Source organism: Gavia stellata, chromosome 3 (genome assembly GCF_030936135.1).
Source record: "Gavia stellata isolate bGavSte3 chromosome 3, bGavSte3.hap2, whole genome shotgun sequence".
Taxonomy (NCBI): Eukaryota; Metazoa; Chordata; class Aves; order Gaviiformes; family Gaviidae; genus Gavia; species Gavia stellata.
In genome coordinates, this window is record NC_082596.1 from 31,916,197 (window position 1) to 31,932,052 (window position 15,856).

Here is a 15,856-nt window from a genome sequence, read left to right on the forward strand (position 1 = left end):
AGTGCGTGGGATATTCTGGCCAAAGTTACAAGAAAACAAAAAACCTATTCCACTTCAAAAAACCAACAGAAGAGTCTCCTCTTAATATCTAGGACACCATAAGTTGCTCCAGGCAGACTGTTTAATGGATGGCTATTAGCTCTTGGGCTCAAAGGAACTTGCAGGTCAGGACATGTATAAAGCTGTTTTGCTAATATTCAAATAGTCTGAACCAAATAACCCTCTAGGATAGGGCCTTGATGACTTATTTAACTTTTTCATTTCAACAGTGAATCCAGCTGTGTGCATACATGAGGCACACAGGTTTTACAAAACAGCCAGATACAGTAAGACGTTACCTAATAAAAACTGATACTAATAACAAAACAAATCTCTTGCCAAGGCTGAAAAAAACTTTGATGTTTGAAGGTTTTGGCAACTATTGCATGTTTTTGTTTAGTTGGTTTTAAACTAGTTTTGTAATATGGCAGTAACACTATTCTTAACAAGATTGGCCATAAAAAAACCAGCCTGCATGAAATGCAACCACACTAAATCGGTATGGTTATAAAACAGAATTACAGCTCTAATGTTCAGTATTATAAAAAGACCATGCTCTTATGAAGCCCATGCAGCCAGCTTCTTCATTTCATCTTCATCCTCTGCTCTCTTCCTGGTTGATGCTGCACAGAAAGAGAGATTAACAATAACCATCAACTAATGCAACAGTCAGAACCATTTTATTTGTTAGCATGAGGACTTTTCAGTCTGAACATCTCATATCAATTTACTGAGTAGCAAGCTAAACATAGGTAATGCAGTAACGAAGCTGATGAGAGATGCAACTATTTTGCCCCACCATTATCTCACATATAACCCTGAGGTTAACAATATAGGTCTGATGTAACTCCTACTGAAAGACTCACACAGAAAATACATTTATTCTCTAAAAGCTGTCACAGAGAGCAAGCGTCCGCAAGAATGCTGCCAGTTCTTTCAATGCCACTTGAGCAGGCACGAGTGACCCACCCCTGGCCAGCTGTACATCCTGCTACCTTTCCAAATAGTGCTGAAGGGTTCTGCATGTGCAGGTCCAGTCTCCAAATGGACTCACCCCATTTTAATGAAAGGTGTTATTTTTTAAAAGGGAGAAAGAAATTCCTGAACTTACTTTGTTTAGGTGACATCAGTTAACTGCTGTGTTCACAGCAACAGCAATCCCCAGCTCTGTACCAGGTCCCACACACACTTTCTCTCTCTTTTTTTACCCAGATCTCCTACCACACATCTTTCGCATTGGCTGAACTAAAACCTCACCTAATTAGTCTTCATTCACTGACCTACAAACTAGATGCCCTACAGCACACATTCAACCTCAGGCTGTCTCCATCTGTGGGCTGTGTGTGTCAGGATTTGCCTTCCTCCAAGCATCCGTGGAACAGCTACTGGGTGCAATATCCTTGTGTATACATTTACAGCAGCCAGCTGGCTCCTGCCTGTGGCAGCCATACAGCCGGGAGCCACCATCTTGAGAGGAACTGCAACTACCACCTTCAGGGACTAAAGGTGGGAGAAGGACATGGGCAACTAGGGGTCCAGCCCCTACCCTACAAGTGCCACTGGCTCACTGTGCGACTGGGGAAGATCACTATGCCTTGCTCCATCTACGTTTCCTCATCTCTAAAATCAGGAGGGTAACACGTATCTCCAATTAGAAGCATTATAGAACCATAACTATTCTTATTTTACTATTGCTGTGTAACAGTAACCATCGAGTTTCAGAAAAGATAAGCTGGTTTTGCAAGGCCTTAAATGATGTAATTGTAACCAGCTAATTTTGCCTGAAGCAGCCATACAGACAGATGAAGTAGCAAATTAAGATAGTGAGAAGCACACGGAGATGGCCTGGGTTTAATAAAAATGTCAACTGGCACAGCTGGATCTGGAAGAGGATATAGGAACAAGCCATAAATGCCCAGACTGCGATTTGAACTGGGTTTTCCTAAATATTTTTTTTTTTTTTTACTAGCTGTTCTGCAGTTGACTTCAGTAGATGATGCCACAATCCCAGTCTGAACATTTTAAACTGCTGCTCAGGATTTAAGTGCCATCTGCCAAAACACACGTAAGAGTCTCTGAGCTGAGCTGGTCTAGGTAACCTGTTCTGCAGCAGAATGCACCATAAACAACCCGTATCATATGTGTGCTGTCCTTACCATCAAGCGTTTATACTCTTTTACTAGCATCAGTACACAGCAAGTCTTTCAGCTGATAGAGGACAACAGGGACATGGTGAAAGGTGTAGTAGAAGTTGACTGTCTCTGGCTTAATTCAAAATGAACGGGGCAGAACTACAGAAAAATAAGACTACTGCTTAATACCAACAATAAGTCTGTTCTGTAGAAAGCAAGCAAAGGAATGACAATATTTCTTTAAATGTATACTTCCTGCTGCCTCCTTCATTTCTAATTAAAATACCAGTGGCAAATATCAAACCACTACCCTACAAAGCTGGATCTTTGTGACGCAAACATGTTGAATCTAGGTCAGACACTAATTAAAAAAGACTAAGGGATTTAATTCCCAAAAAGAAAAAAAAAAAAGTTTTCCCATTCCTCAGCGATCTCACTACATCGCTACATTTCAGTAGGAGATGCATCAGTATATGTTCAAGGTCAAGTTCCCTGAGTTTGTCTCCCCAAATCTACAGAGAATTTGGTCCTAAATGCTTTCATACAGCAAACCAGAATTCCACTCTGCTTTTTCTGATAAACAGATACAAAAATAGGAAAAGATATCTATAACACTTTAAAAGTTAAAACAGAGTTAAATGCATATCTGGAACCCTCCCTTCCTCTCCTCCTCACAGCATGGCTTAGTAACAAGAAATGTAAAATGGCAAGCAGGCAGTTTACCAGGGCGAGAAGGCAGCGATGTGGATGGAACACTTGGCAACCTGACATCTCTCATTCCCTTGTTCAATTCTTCTTGCTCCAGTTCTTCTAATTCTGCCATCAACTCATCCTAAATTCAAGGAAAACATTATTTACAAATTCATTGTCCTGACAGTGATCTCAGGCAAGGGCACATTTAACCACCATGAAGCAAAGCACTACTGAAAACACACCTGAAAACAAATATCAAGTATAATTTTTACTAAATGTGGCCAATAATAATAAACCTTAATTGAAAGTTGAAAGCAGGACAATGGAAGTTAGAAACAGGACAAGGAATAAAATTAGAAAGAAAACTGATGGCAGTATAATACTTCTCAAAAAGGCAAACACGGGAAGAAAAAAAAAGGTCCCTCTGCGGTCCTCAGGTTTGTTCCAAATCTAGAGCCTGTACTCTTTAACGGATTCTAATTTTAATGTGCAATTTCTCCCATTTTAAAAAGCAAACAGCTTCTACCTGTTGTAAGGTAGACTGTCATTAAACATTATGCTTCATCCTTATCACAGAAGTCCAGCATTATATATGATTTCAAAGCAGCACTGGAATTAGAGCTGTCCTCCTGAGTCCCGTTATTCACTCTTGAAGCACTTAACACTTTTGGGCTTTTAGCTGCAGAAGCTGATTTGGACAGATGATCTAATCCACTTGTATAATACTAAAAATAAAAAGGCTATACACTTTTTTAAAAAGCCAAAGACTTACTCCTTGGCAGGAGTTTCCCAAAGAAAGGAAGCTAAGTATTACATATTTGTAGAGAAATAGACCTTTGCCACGTTGATAAAATGGTTTAAAAAGAAACAATGGGCAAAAGTGGCTGGGGGAAAAGTGGCTATAGCAAAGTGAGATCTACTAGGTACTGAAATGGGCTTTGCCTACCCATTTATACCTTGCTTATCACCAATGTGGAAGTTAAAATGTTAATTACATAGCCATCACAGGCCTTCCTAGACTTACTTTCTCATGTTTTTATATTTTAAGGCCAAAAAAAGGCTCCAGTTTGCCTACCTGACCTAGTTCACAGCGCAAATCCTAGGATATCATCTAAAAATTTCGGCATCAGGTCTTCATCTGATGATGTTCAATTCACAGCTGATCTCTCAAGGAAATGTGCAAGTTGGGGCTCCATGTTTAACTTAGGCATTTAGCTGAGGTGCAAATGTGTCTGTACTTCAAGTGCCTCAGTCAGTGCTGTGAATACAAGCTTCTTAAGAAGTTGGTGTCCAAGCTGTTGTAAAGTCAATGGAAACAGGTATTTCTGAAGACCTCTAGATGGTCATCTAACCCTCTCCCACACCAAATTAGTCCTTACCAACCTCTGCTGAACAAGTAAACAATTAAGAGGTAGTGCCAGCCACAACAGGCTCTCTTTAAAAAAAAAAAAAAGAAAGAAAAAAAAGAAAGCGATAAAGAAAACCATGATCATGACCCCTACACCTTTAACATAATGACGTAATGGCTAGAACATTTGCTCTCAAAGTAGGAGACTCAAGTTTTAAGTTGTTCTCATCCTCAAGCATGGATTTAACTTACATTTCCCACAACTCAGGAACTGCTCTACAACTAGGCTGCAGAGTATTGCACTACCTATACCAAATCCCCTTTCTCCTCTTGAACCTAGGCCAAACAGGGAGCAGAGGGAAGATACTCAGGTTCCAGGCTTTGTCCACTGCAATGAGTATATTTTGCATTTCATTACCAGTAACAGGCCTCCAGGCAAGGATCACCCCTCCCAGTGAGCATCCTACTCAAGTAGGACAGAGGTTTTTTGCATTCTTCATGACATACACTGTGTCAACCCAGGAAGAAAGAACCCTTATGGTTTTGTGCCTATCTGGAGCAATAGAAATTATGTGCTTCCTTGATCTCCTTACACCCATGACACACATGTGAAGAGGAAATCCAAGTGTGTGGTCAAAATGTCCTTCAAAAAAATAAAATTAAATATCATCATCCAACACAAATCACCTCATAACCCAGCAATTAAGTCACTGATTCCAGTGTTCTCAAGCTGAAGTGGCCTGCAAACCAGGTTTCCCAGTTACTGGACAAGTCCTGTAAGTATTAGGCTCTTATGCAAAGGCAGGTGCTAGTACAATGATGCCCCATGTGACAGTGGCTTACTTTCCCAGAACAGGAAACATGCCCATCAGCTTAGACTAGCATCTCTCAAGAACTTCCAGGTTAACCTACAACATGCTTACTAAGTCTAGACTCTCAAAAGTTAAGCACTGATAAAAAGTAAGTGACACTGTATAGCTATTTGGGATGGCAGCATATTTTTCAGTTATTTGAAACCCAGTTTATACAGGCCAAATCCCATTCCTTGTGCCAGTATTGATTAAATGTTTCTTGAAAAGTCTATTTACATTCAAAGTAGAAAAATAGGAAAGCAGATAATGGGAACAAAACACAAAGAATCTTTACTATTTTCAACAAATTATAACTGTTGAATGAAACCTCCCCTCCTTCCCAATCAAGCAAATACGAGACAGCATACGTATTTTTCTTTGTCGTCCATTTGGGCAGGTAGGAACGAATTAGTTGGGGAGAGAGTGAATTGTGTGATTCTTTAGGACATTCTTCAAATGATGCCTAGTGCTCGATCGTTTTAAAACACAGTTAAAAAACAAAACCAAATTGATTGTGTTACTGAGCATGATCCCCAGCTCTGCATTCCACAAATTGCAAGAATTTTGAGTATACTTGACCCTTGAATCCTCAGCCCTGATTGGATCAGAAATAAGTAATGTCGTGCTTAGACATACAAAACCAAGTCCAGGGACACTGGATGAAAGATACTACCAAATTTTCAGAAGGTCCTAAGTGCTTTGTAGGGGTTTCAGAAGAGAAGAGCTCAAGGAAGAAACCTTATTGCCTCCAACAGAAATTACTTCCACCTAATGGATCTACTTCTGTAGAAAACCTGGAAAACAGAAAAAGGACCTGAGTCTCCAAGCATTGAAAATGACCTTAAAAAACTGGTCCAAATATTCAGAATTGTGAACAGCAACCTGTTCATGACATAGGGACATGGACTCAGTCAAACAGATGTCTATTTGGAGCACAAAAAATTGTATGTTTCAGTGTCCACTTGGAGCAGTACAAATTACATGTTTTAGTGACATCCTCCTTCCATGGTACAAAGGAGAATAACTACAGGAGTACAGTTAAAATCACCTTTCTAAAATGTATATATAAATAAAAATATTTTTATAGTTTACATATATAGATTTTTATTATATTATGTATTTTCTGTATTATTAATTGTATTTATTTTTTATATATGTGTGTGTGTGTATAAAAAATTATTAAAATGTCCTAGATAGGGTAAGCTAGAACCAAGGAATTTCACATCCACACCTTTTGAGAAACAAACTACTGGAACAAGCCACCACACAACAAAATAACTATGGAGTCAAACAGCTAGAACTCACAGGCCTGAAGTACTAACCTCATCAAACTCATCACCAAAGGCAGCTCGGTTTGAGATAGCATCTGAAATTTCCTGGGCAACATCTTGCTGTTCAGTGATGTCTTGCATCAAATCATCAATTTTATTCAAGTCCCTGGCAAGATAACATGGAAACATTTTTTAAAGACACATAATTCAAATCCTACAGAAGAGACTCAGAAAAACTTGAACAGACTTTTTATGACCATGGCTATATAAACAGCAGAACTCAAAGGGAATAACTGCCCTCACCTACACCTTAATGCCTCCTGGCAAGCTTCTGGGTGTTTTAGCCAGTTCAATTTCTTCCACTTTGGGATTATAACAAAAGTCAAACTGCAGCAGCCTGTGTCTCTCCCCCTCTGTGCTTCTCATACCTCTGCCAGGCAACAGTAACATCCCCTGGGCAGGTTCTATCTCCTTCCCGAGGTCAGCATCTTTACAGATGGATCTTTTTTGATGTTAAGCTTTCACCAGAACTGGGGGGAACTTAACATGACTATACCCCATTTAAAAGCTTCCCCTTATTGTTAACTTCCTTACTGTTTCAGTTCCTGTTTACTTCTCCCAGAACAACCTTTCTGATTTAACTCTGTTTATTCAGGCAGGAAAAAGCCTCATGAAACAATACAGGACATATAAAAATACTACACAGTCAAAAAAATTACCCTCTCTTTTATTCAGGTCTAATTACTACTTTCAGTCACACAGTCCAGCTTATGGACTTCGAGGAAAACACTCCAGTTAGTTTCTTCAACTAAGTTTTCTTCTGGAAAAACCAAGGGCAGAGGCCAGACTCCACTGCCAAGGCAGACTTAAAAAAACAGGTACCACATGGATCTCTCTAGTTAAGTGGACTTCCTTCTAGACTTGCTGTTAAGAAGAGATATTTTTCTGCCAAATAAAACACTACAGCACCAATAGCATTCCTGACATTAAATGCCTGAACCAAAAATGAAGTCAAAACTGGCTGACTTGATACAATAGTCTGTAGTGATGACATAGTTTGAAAGTGGTTAGTACGCTCAACTTGAAAGCCATTAGAAAGCACTTACATATTTTCATGTACTTTTTTCATAGCTTGTGCAGCATAACCCATATTCTTGAGCACTTCTGTGTTGGTATGGGAATTTTCCAATGCCTCTCTCTGGAACTCAATGGTTGACAGTGTCCCATCAATTTGACTCAACTGTTTCTCATATCTCTTTTTTCTCTTCAGTGCTTGTAAGGCAGCTGGAATGGGAAGAGGCAAAGTGCACTGTGTATTTTCATAGCAAAATGGAAGGACAAGTAGTTTAGCACCAAGTCGACCTGCAGAATTTCTAAGTCTCACCCTCCTACCTTACTAGTAGGGAGACAAACTTTGACCACACCAGATCAGCAGCCTGTTTATCACCAACATGCTGTTGCATGAACATGCTGGGAAGCCTCTTTTAGATTAACTCCTTTTAGCACCACAGGGAAGAGCAGCTTCTTCCTCCACTGCAGGAGATCTTGAACTCCATCCTGTGCACACAGGTGAAGCAGGGAAAATGGGGAGAAAAAAGAAAAACGTCAGAGAGAAGTCAGAAAGGAGGAAACAGGGGAAAGAAAGAAAAGAAGACGTTGCAAAACATAAGTAAAAACTAAGGAAGACAGCGTAAGAAGATCTGTCATGATAACCACACTTCCACCAGTGCCACTTTCTAAACTTTGTCTCAGCAGCAGAAACTGTCAAGCGCAACGGAAAACCCAAAAGGTCTAACCAAGCAGGTGGGTTAGATCAGAGGAGGACTCACATTTCTCTGGCTTTCAGCTGCATCTATTTCTTACAATCACTAAGGAGCATGATCTTTAAACCTTAGAACTTGAAAACATACAGAACTTTGTAGACACGGCCACAGTCAAACCTAGTTACTCCCGTTATCTTTGTAAATCGTTGAGATTAGTCTTTCATATTTGCTAAATTATGTGCAGCATACTTTGGCCAGAGTGAATCATTACCAGAATAAATGCACGTGACAAGCAGGAGAACAAAAGGGCTTTCTTTTGGCCTCTGGGTGTGGAACACATACAATCTTGCACCTTTCCAAAGTACACGTGCCAGGCAAGAAACAAAACAAGCAAAACCAAAAGAGACTGAGTTAAGCCATTGCTTTTTCAATGCTATTAATACCTGTGTCCTTTCCCTTATCTCTTACATTTAATTTTTAAATCAGGTTCAGAGCCAGCAAGCAACTGCAGCCCCCCAAACTCAAACAACTGATAGCATCAATTACTGTTGCTGTCCTATTCAAATAATTGCCCACAGGCAATAACACTGAACATTGACATTGGGGGACACAACTTTTCAAACGAAGTTAGGATCCCTCCAAGGAGGGGACATAGCTTTATGATGTGCAACAATACACTATGAAATTTAGTGTTTTATTGACACATGCTTGAATCAACACAGTCAAAATTGCTCATCATTAGCTGTGGGAGGACAAACATTCACACAGGCTAAGATACACAATGCCTTCTAGCACCTGCAGTAAAATCTTTCAGGACAGCAAACCTCAATCGCAACAGATTAATCACAGTATTCAAAGTCAAGATTTTCCCAGGCTTTGGGGGATGGTCCGAAGATCATGCATATTATGAAAAAGATGCATGAACCCCAGATGATGTCATGCAAATGGCAAATGTGAAAACTGTAAAATTCTCATTGGCAATTCCAAAACATATCAGTTTGACCTAATGCCAAATAATCTTTTTACCTACTTATTATTTCCCTACTTATTTATGCTTATTATTGGTAGCGTTAGGACACCTCCACTCCCTTCCCCAGCTCCCGCTGAATCAAAATTTCATCCTGGATTCTTCGGTTAGGAAGCCAGAGATTCCAAGTAAATTTAATGGTCTGAAGCTGTGCCTAACACTGGCTGTGACAGAGAAGACTCTAAAGCCCCATGGACTGAGGAGCACTAACTGGCTGATGCAGAAAAGCTTCAGCTGGAATAAGTAGCTACCACAGGGAAATAATTCCACCCAGTGTTTTTCAGAAATGGGACTCTGTAATGGTGCTGTTATTATTGGCTGCCCAGAGAGAAAATGGATTTCCTCAGTTACACACAAAGCACTTGTTTCAAAATCCTGAAGGTTCCTGTATTCAGATTTAATTAAACCACACCCAAATTAAGAAACCACAGAAGAAGCTAGACTCTGTGTGACTTCACCTATTCATAAACAGCTTCTCCTAATTATTGTAGTGCAACGTATCATCTTTATTAATTCTCTTTAGTTTTACCAGCGACTTACAGAACAAAGCACTTCATAGGAAATCAATTCATACTCCTTCCTTATCAACCAAGGCATAATTCCCACACCACACTATATGATTTTTCTCATTTATATTAAATGAATGCCCTTCATTGCACAGTGTTTTGTAATAGTAGCTCCTATAGCTAAGATATGAGAAATTCCTTGTTATTTGAAATCTGTTTTTCTGTTTTACAGATTATCATGAACTTTAAGTGCTTTTCTACTGTGCATACAAGCATTTTAAAATATGTATGCAACTCTTACAAGACAAAGATTGAAATGCTTCACAGAAATGCTACTGCATTGTAATAACCAAACTGAAGAAGAACATATCCATCCAAAAATAAAGAAATTGACAAGAGAACATAAAATTACTTCACTGAAGGTCTAAGAATGGCACTGAAAAAGGGTGTTGCCCATTCCAAAGATTTCAGAGAAGGAAGACAGCCCAGGGAGGAAGAGCCTAAGCACGGGCAGAGCCTGAGGAAGCAAGTGTAATTAATACCAATTCAACCAGGAAGAGGTGGAGGTCTTCTCCAGGAAAAAAACAATCTTATACACTGTCTCTGTTATACTCTAAAGAAGCCGATTCAACTCCTACATTTCACAATGAAGTGGTTAGCAGTGGGCTGAGCTTTACCACGTTTCCTGTGCTTTACTTCTGAGTCCAGCAAGCAGGATACTGTTCATAGATTAGGAACCACTGCTTTTAACCTGAGCTGTTATTTTATTTTCAAGATAAGTGGCTGGAACAACAGCAGACCATTATGTCAGCTTAAGCATACGTATTAAAGAACTACTGTTATTAACATACAGAAGGACACTTTTCCAATATCACTACTATGCTGATATTTTAGTAAGGAAGCTGAGCAATAGTAATCCTGGCCACACTGAATATCGAGGTTTCTAAAGGAAAGAACAAAATTAGTGACATAGAAAGAGTTGTGGCACCCTCCTCACGGTTTCATGACAGATCGGAATGAAGAGACAGTACAATAACAACACCTTTACCTGTCAAGCCCACCACCAACACCCATCATTACAGGAATTACCGATCTCATCTTCTGAAGCAGAAATAAAAGCATTGTCTACTAATCCTTAAAATTCCCAGGGGGAAACTGGTGAAAAAGGAAAAGCATGTTTCTTCAGAAGATATAACACCACTGTGAAAATACTGGATCTCATTCTTGGATACAGTTCACAAACCTCCACTTCAGTCCTGCAAGGGACTGATGGATTACAACTTCTCATCTCCTTACACCAGGGACAACCAAAAGAAATGCTGCTGAGGCCATAAAAATCATACCGCCTTAAGTAAGCTCATTATCAGCATTCATAATCCTTAAAACTTTGTGGAGGAAGCCACATACAGTTACAACTGAGGTGCTAATTGAAGAACAATAATGCACTTGACCCATTATAACCATTGCAGTTCATGGCAAGACACTTGAAACGTGATCATGAAGATCAGAGAACAATAGCTGTAACTCACAGAACAAAGACACACTAAGGGCTTCCTCATATCTCCCTGCCAGAAACCCTCAGTCCCAACCTGTCATAAACCCTGCCATAAGCATGACGGCCCCATCCGTGTTAACACACAACATTGCTTGGTATGAACAGCCTTCTGGTTACAACTAACTCACTGAAAAGGAATGCTACACTGCTACATAAGCCCTATCCAAATGTACAACACAACATATTTAGCAGCATCTACTTGTAAAAGCCTACCTGTTATTCCAATTTTCTATTTTCTAGGTTTTGTCCTCAGTAGTACTATGTGGCTTTTCATGGTTAAGATTTAATCCTATTCTGGATGGCTTCGTTTAACTTAATTCTTTTAATTTAGCCATTTTTTAGGATCTGCGAAAGATTCCAGGCTGAAACAACACTCATTCACGTGTATGGTATTTTCACATGTACGGGCCCATTTCAGAAAATGCATTTCCTTTTAAACAGAGTTCTCAAATATTCAGTATCACTTTTTTTCCTTTAAATTTTCCTGTATGACCTTCAAAATACTGAAGACGAAAGGCCAATTTGCAGATGGAGTTGGCAGCTGTGCACTGGCTGAAACTGAGATACCCAAAAAAGTACAGCAAGAGATGTCAAAAAAAAAATCATGAGTTTGTATCTGGAATGGAGAGACATTAAAAGGCAGTGCTAACTGTGAAAAGAAATATTGCTTATCATGACATAACCTCTGAAGGAGGAATTCCGACACACACCACTGTTTCAAAAACCCTCAAGTGATCTAGGGATAGTAAGATAGTAACAGGGAATGCTGGAAATATATCACCCCACAAGTGCAGCTAATTTCAGATTAGGTACAGGAACTGCAGAGATACTCACTTCATAAAGGAGAAGCCAAAAATATTTGAGTGATGTTTCACATCTATTTGCATAGCTAACGTGTTACGGCTTTTAAATCAAGTTAAACCTACTGATGTCACATGAACCCATTCAAGAATCATTTGAAGTCATGAAAAATTGCTGGTGTTTGAATCTGCTCTCTCTTGTGTCAGTGTAACTGACTCAGGCTCACGCGCCTAGAAAGCAAATGAGATCATGCTAATTTGGTGCATTGTCTATACCTAGACGCATCTTGCTCCAGTCTCGGACACTCCCTTTTTAGTTTCCACAGGCTTCTCCACAGATGCAATTAAGAAAAAACAACATTATAAGTTACCTATGAGGTCCCTTTGAAACATTCACTTTAACAAGGCAAAGCAGATTAAAAGTTTTATTCTCTCATTTGTGTGTATGTTTACATAACGCTACAATAGATGCTGGTTAGCACAGATTTCCTCTGAACTGTACAGTACAGTATACCAGCTAATATGATGTTATATGTAAATCAACAGCAATTAAACTGTAAAGCAACTGACATATCAAATGAAGGGCTATTCTTGGGGATTTAAGTTCACTCACTAGCCTGCTAAATTCAAGCACTTCAGCACAGCAAGGTTAGTTTCTCTTGTTTCTCCTCTGACTGTAGTTACACTATCCCGTTTTGGCTTTAGAGCCATTTTTAGCAAGAAAGAGTTTCTCCTCTGTACTTCTTGCCCTACTCCTGTCTCTTTACTGTCCTTAATTGTAGGTTCCTGAGCAAATGACAAGATAAAAATGAGTTATTTTTAACCACAATCAGCTCAACAATCCAGTTTGTAGCATGACTCCACAAACAATTGCATAGATAAAATTAGGGGAATTGCATAGTGAGCATAGCATTGGAAACAAACATCTGGCAGAAAAGCTGTCAAATGCTGCATGCCTGAAGCACAAGGCCATAGTTTGACAAACACTTAGAATCAGCGTCAACCAGCTGAGTTAAAGGAGAAGCAGATCCACCTCCCAACAACAAGTACTCATTCCTGCCTGAGCACCACCTTCACAGGTGCCTGAGCACTCGTGCAGCTGTGGACTCAACTGGATAAGTGGAACTTAACCTACCCTCGGTAAAAAAATAACCCAGTGAAAAAACCCCATGACATCTTACAGCTGCATCCAACCTTCTGAAACACACCCTTCAGGGAGCTCTGCCACAGGAAGGAAGGGAGCAGCACAGGGGCAGGAGCAAGGCAGGAAGCATTGCTTCTTCCTGCAACCACGCCAGCTTGAAGTCCAGCCTTGGGATGAAGTTCCACAGCAGCGTGTCTGGATCTAAACAGGAATTGCTACAGTCACAGGAGCAGACCTGTTTTCTTGCGTCAGCCCCACTGCTCGGGCAATTGCACAGTGAACCAGTCCCGGGAGCTATCTGGTCACTTCGTCCCACAGCAAATTAGTTTTCAGCTGGATCACCTTCCTGAAGTAGCTCACAGTGCCAGCATGCAGGTGCCAGTACCTGCACAAGGGGACAAGACAGACACTCCAGTTGAAGCCAGGGGAGTAGAAAGTTTGGGGCCAGGACAACCCTGACAGCTGCCATGTTGCAGAGCAGCAGGCTCAGTTGCACTGCTGAACTGGCTTCACTCCCTCTTGACTGTTTGTGCCTCCAAATCTGTCCCACCTCGACCGATGCTTTTAAATCCTTCCTAAGTAAATGCTTGTTGCTAATGATTATTAAATGCTAAAGTATTACAAATACATTAAAGGGCAAACCAAAACACCTTTAACACACAACTCCTCACAAGTTCCAAGTTACCTGGCATTAACTTTTTAAATTATCCAGCAACAGAAAGAGCAGATGAAAGAGCCATTTTCTCATTACGTCATGAATCTCTAATTTGAAATGTTTTCTTCTGTTTTGCAGGATTTAAAGAAAAATAAAGCTCAGAGTAGACAAACAGGACTCCAGGGGACTTTAGGAAGTAATTAACTTGTTTCTCAAAGGCTCGTAAATCCCCAAAACATTGTCTACCATCATTTGCTTCCCAGAGATGACAACATCAGTACAAGCAGGATCCAGACCTTATTATCCCTTAGTATCCTCTCCTTTGCAGCTAACAGCAGACCAGCAGTCACTAATGCTCTGAACTAGAGTTCATTTTTTAGTGATATCACACACTTCCCATGTGATTTGAGGCAAATCATTGCATCACTTGGTTCCTCAGTTGCCAGCAGTATATTCTCCAACACTCACAGTGGGGATAATGTGAATTCATTCATGAATATACAGGAGATCCTCACAGGCTTCGGCTCCTCTGCTATCTGCACAACCAATGCTCAACACCCAGGCTATGATCCCCTTTGTAGACCAGTACTTTGCAGCACCATTTATCCAGCTGATACCTGCTTCGACTGTGGTGCAAAGCACAAACAAAAGTACCGCACAGGGAACCACAGACATTAGTGAGCAATAAAGTATCCTTTTATCAGCCCACCAGAGTGGATCCATAATGCATTAAACACTAATAGATGTCAAAGACCCAGAGCCACCACCGTGTCCCGCTGTGCGCGCACCGTGGGGACACGTGTTCGGAGTCCACAGCCGAACCACGAAGCGCACCGCGTACCTGCGGAGCCAACAGACCCGACTCGGTAACAGCCCCTGCGAGCCCCGGAGTCCCCCGTCTTCTTCACAGAGCCCCGCACCTAGAGGCGTTTGAACCCCGGGATTTACAGCCTCGCAAGCACCCCAGCTGCCGCCCCGCCCCGGCCCGGCCAGGCGCGCCCGGCCTTCCCCGGCGGCGGGCGGAGGGCAGCGGGGCCCGGCCCGACGCCGACGGCCGGGAGGCGAGGACTCACCTCGCTTGTTCTTGGTGCCGTGCTGCCGGGCTACCGCCAGCTCCCGCTCAATCCTCGTCTCCAGGTACTCCTGCTTCTTGCTGAGCATCTCCTCCGTCTCCCGCAGCCGGGCCAGCGCCTCCTGCGGCGAGGGCCCCCCGCGGCCCCGGGAGGCGGCCGAGCCACCCCCCTTGAAGAACTTGGAAATCTTGCTCATGGCGGCGGCGGCCCCCGTCGGCACCCGTCGCCAGAAGGGTCTGGCCGGCCCGACCCGGCCCGCAGGAGCCTCCCCGCCCGGCACACGCCGTGACGGCACTTCCTGGGCCCACGGGCGGCGGCACCGCACCTGGCGGCGGGGCGGGCCCTGCCCGGCCCCGGGCTGCCCGCCCAGGGGCGGCTCCGGGGAGGCCGAACGACCGCTGCCCGCTGCGGGCCTCACGCGTGCCCTCCGCCAGCGCCGGGGAGAGCGAGCGAGCTCCGGGGAGCAGCCCGCAGCGGCCCCGGCAGGGAAAGGGCAGAGCCCCGGGCGGGGCGGAGGGCGGCCGAGGCGGGGTGGGGCCGGGCCGGGCCGGCGTGCCCGCCTGGCCCAGGCGGCTGCTTAGTTTGTGCTTCCCCCCCATCTTCTTTCAGTCTTACACCGCGAGAAGGTCTGGTTTGAGAGGGCTGCAGGCTGGAACAGCGCTGGCCAGGGCAGAACGCCCGGCGAGCGACGAGCAGGTGACACGGGCGGAACGACTCCTACGCACGGCGTGCGGAGGCGGGGGTGACACGGGCCCAGCCCTCAGTCACGGTTTTTAACAGCAGCCTGATGCGTGAAGAGCACCAGCGCCGCGGCTCTGGGCGGGCTGAAGTCCGAGGCGCCGCTTGCACCGACACAGGCAGGTTTCCCTGAGCCCGGCGAGGCAGCCAGCCCTGTCGGGGGCCCCAGCAGCTCCCAGCCGGCGGACCCGGCGCGGCGCAGCCTGCCGCCTGGGCTGCGGCTGCGGGCAGCAGGGGGCCCACCGGCCCCGCTGACCCGCG

General features: G+C 43.0%; 1 protein-coding gene across 2 annotated transcripts; it reads right to left on the bottom strand.

Moving 5' to 3' along the window:
- Positions 1-492: 492 nt before the first annotated feature.
- On the bottom strand, positions 493-15,053 carry CHMP4C (charged multivesicular body protein 4C). 2 transcript variants are annotated; one of them, XM_059815575.1, is made up of 5 exons: positions 14,858-15,053; positions 7,441-7,618; positions 6,386-6,500; positions 2,895-3,003; positions 493-662 (listed from the first exon to the last, which is right to left on the bottom strand). In XM_059815575.1, the coding sequence occupies exons 1-5, from the start codon at positions 15,051-15,053 to the stop codon at positions 598-600; spliced, it is 663 nt and encodes a 220-aa protein (XP_059671558.1). In that variant the 3' UTR covers positions 493-597. The 2 variants fall into 2 exon arrangements, with proteins under 2 accessions (XP_059671558.1, XP_059671557.1); XM_059815574.1 differs by having other exon boundaries at positions 2,850-3,003.
- Between the last annotated feature and the right edge of the window lie 803 nt (positions 15,054-15,856).

Excerpts from the sequence above, each read along its gene's own strand:
- CHMP4C (XM_059815574.1), bottom strand. The coding sequence starts at position 15,053 with ATGAGCAAGATTTCCAAGTTCTTCAAGGGGGGTGGCTCGGCCGCCTCC. Across the intron at positions 6,501-7,440 it reads AAAAAAGTACATGAAAATAT|GGACTTGAATAAAATTGATG; the intron begins GTAAGTGCTTTC and ends TTATCTTGCCAG. Across the intron at positions 3,004-6,385 it reads TTGGTGATGAGTTTGATGAG|GATGAGTTGATGGCAGAATT; the intron begins GTTAGTACTTCA and ends CCTTGAATTTAG.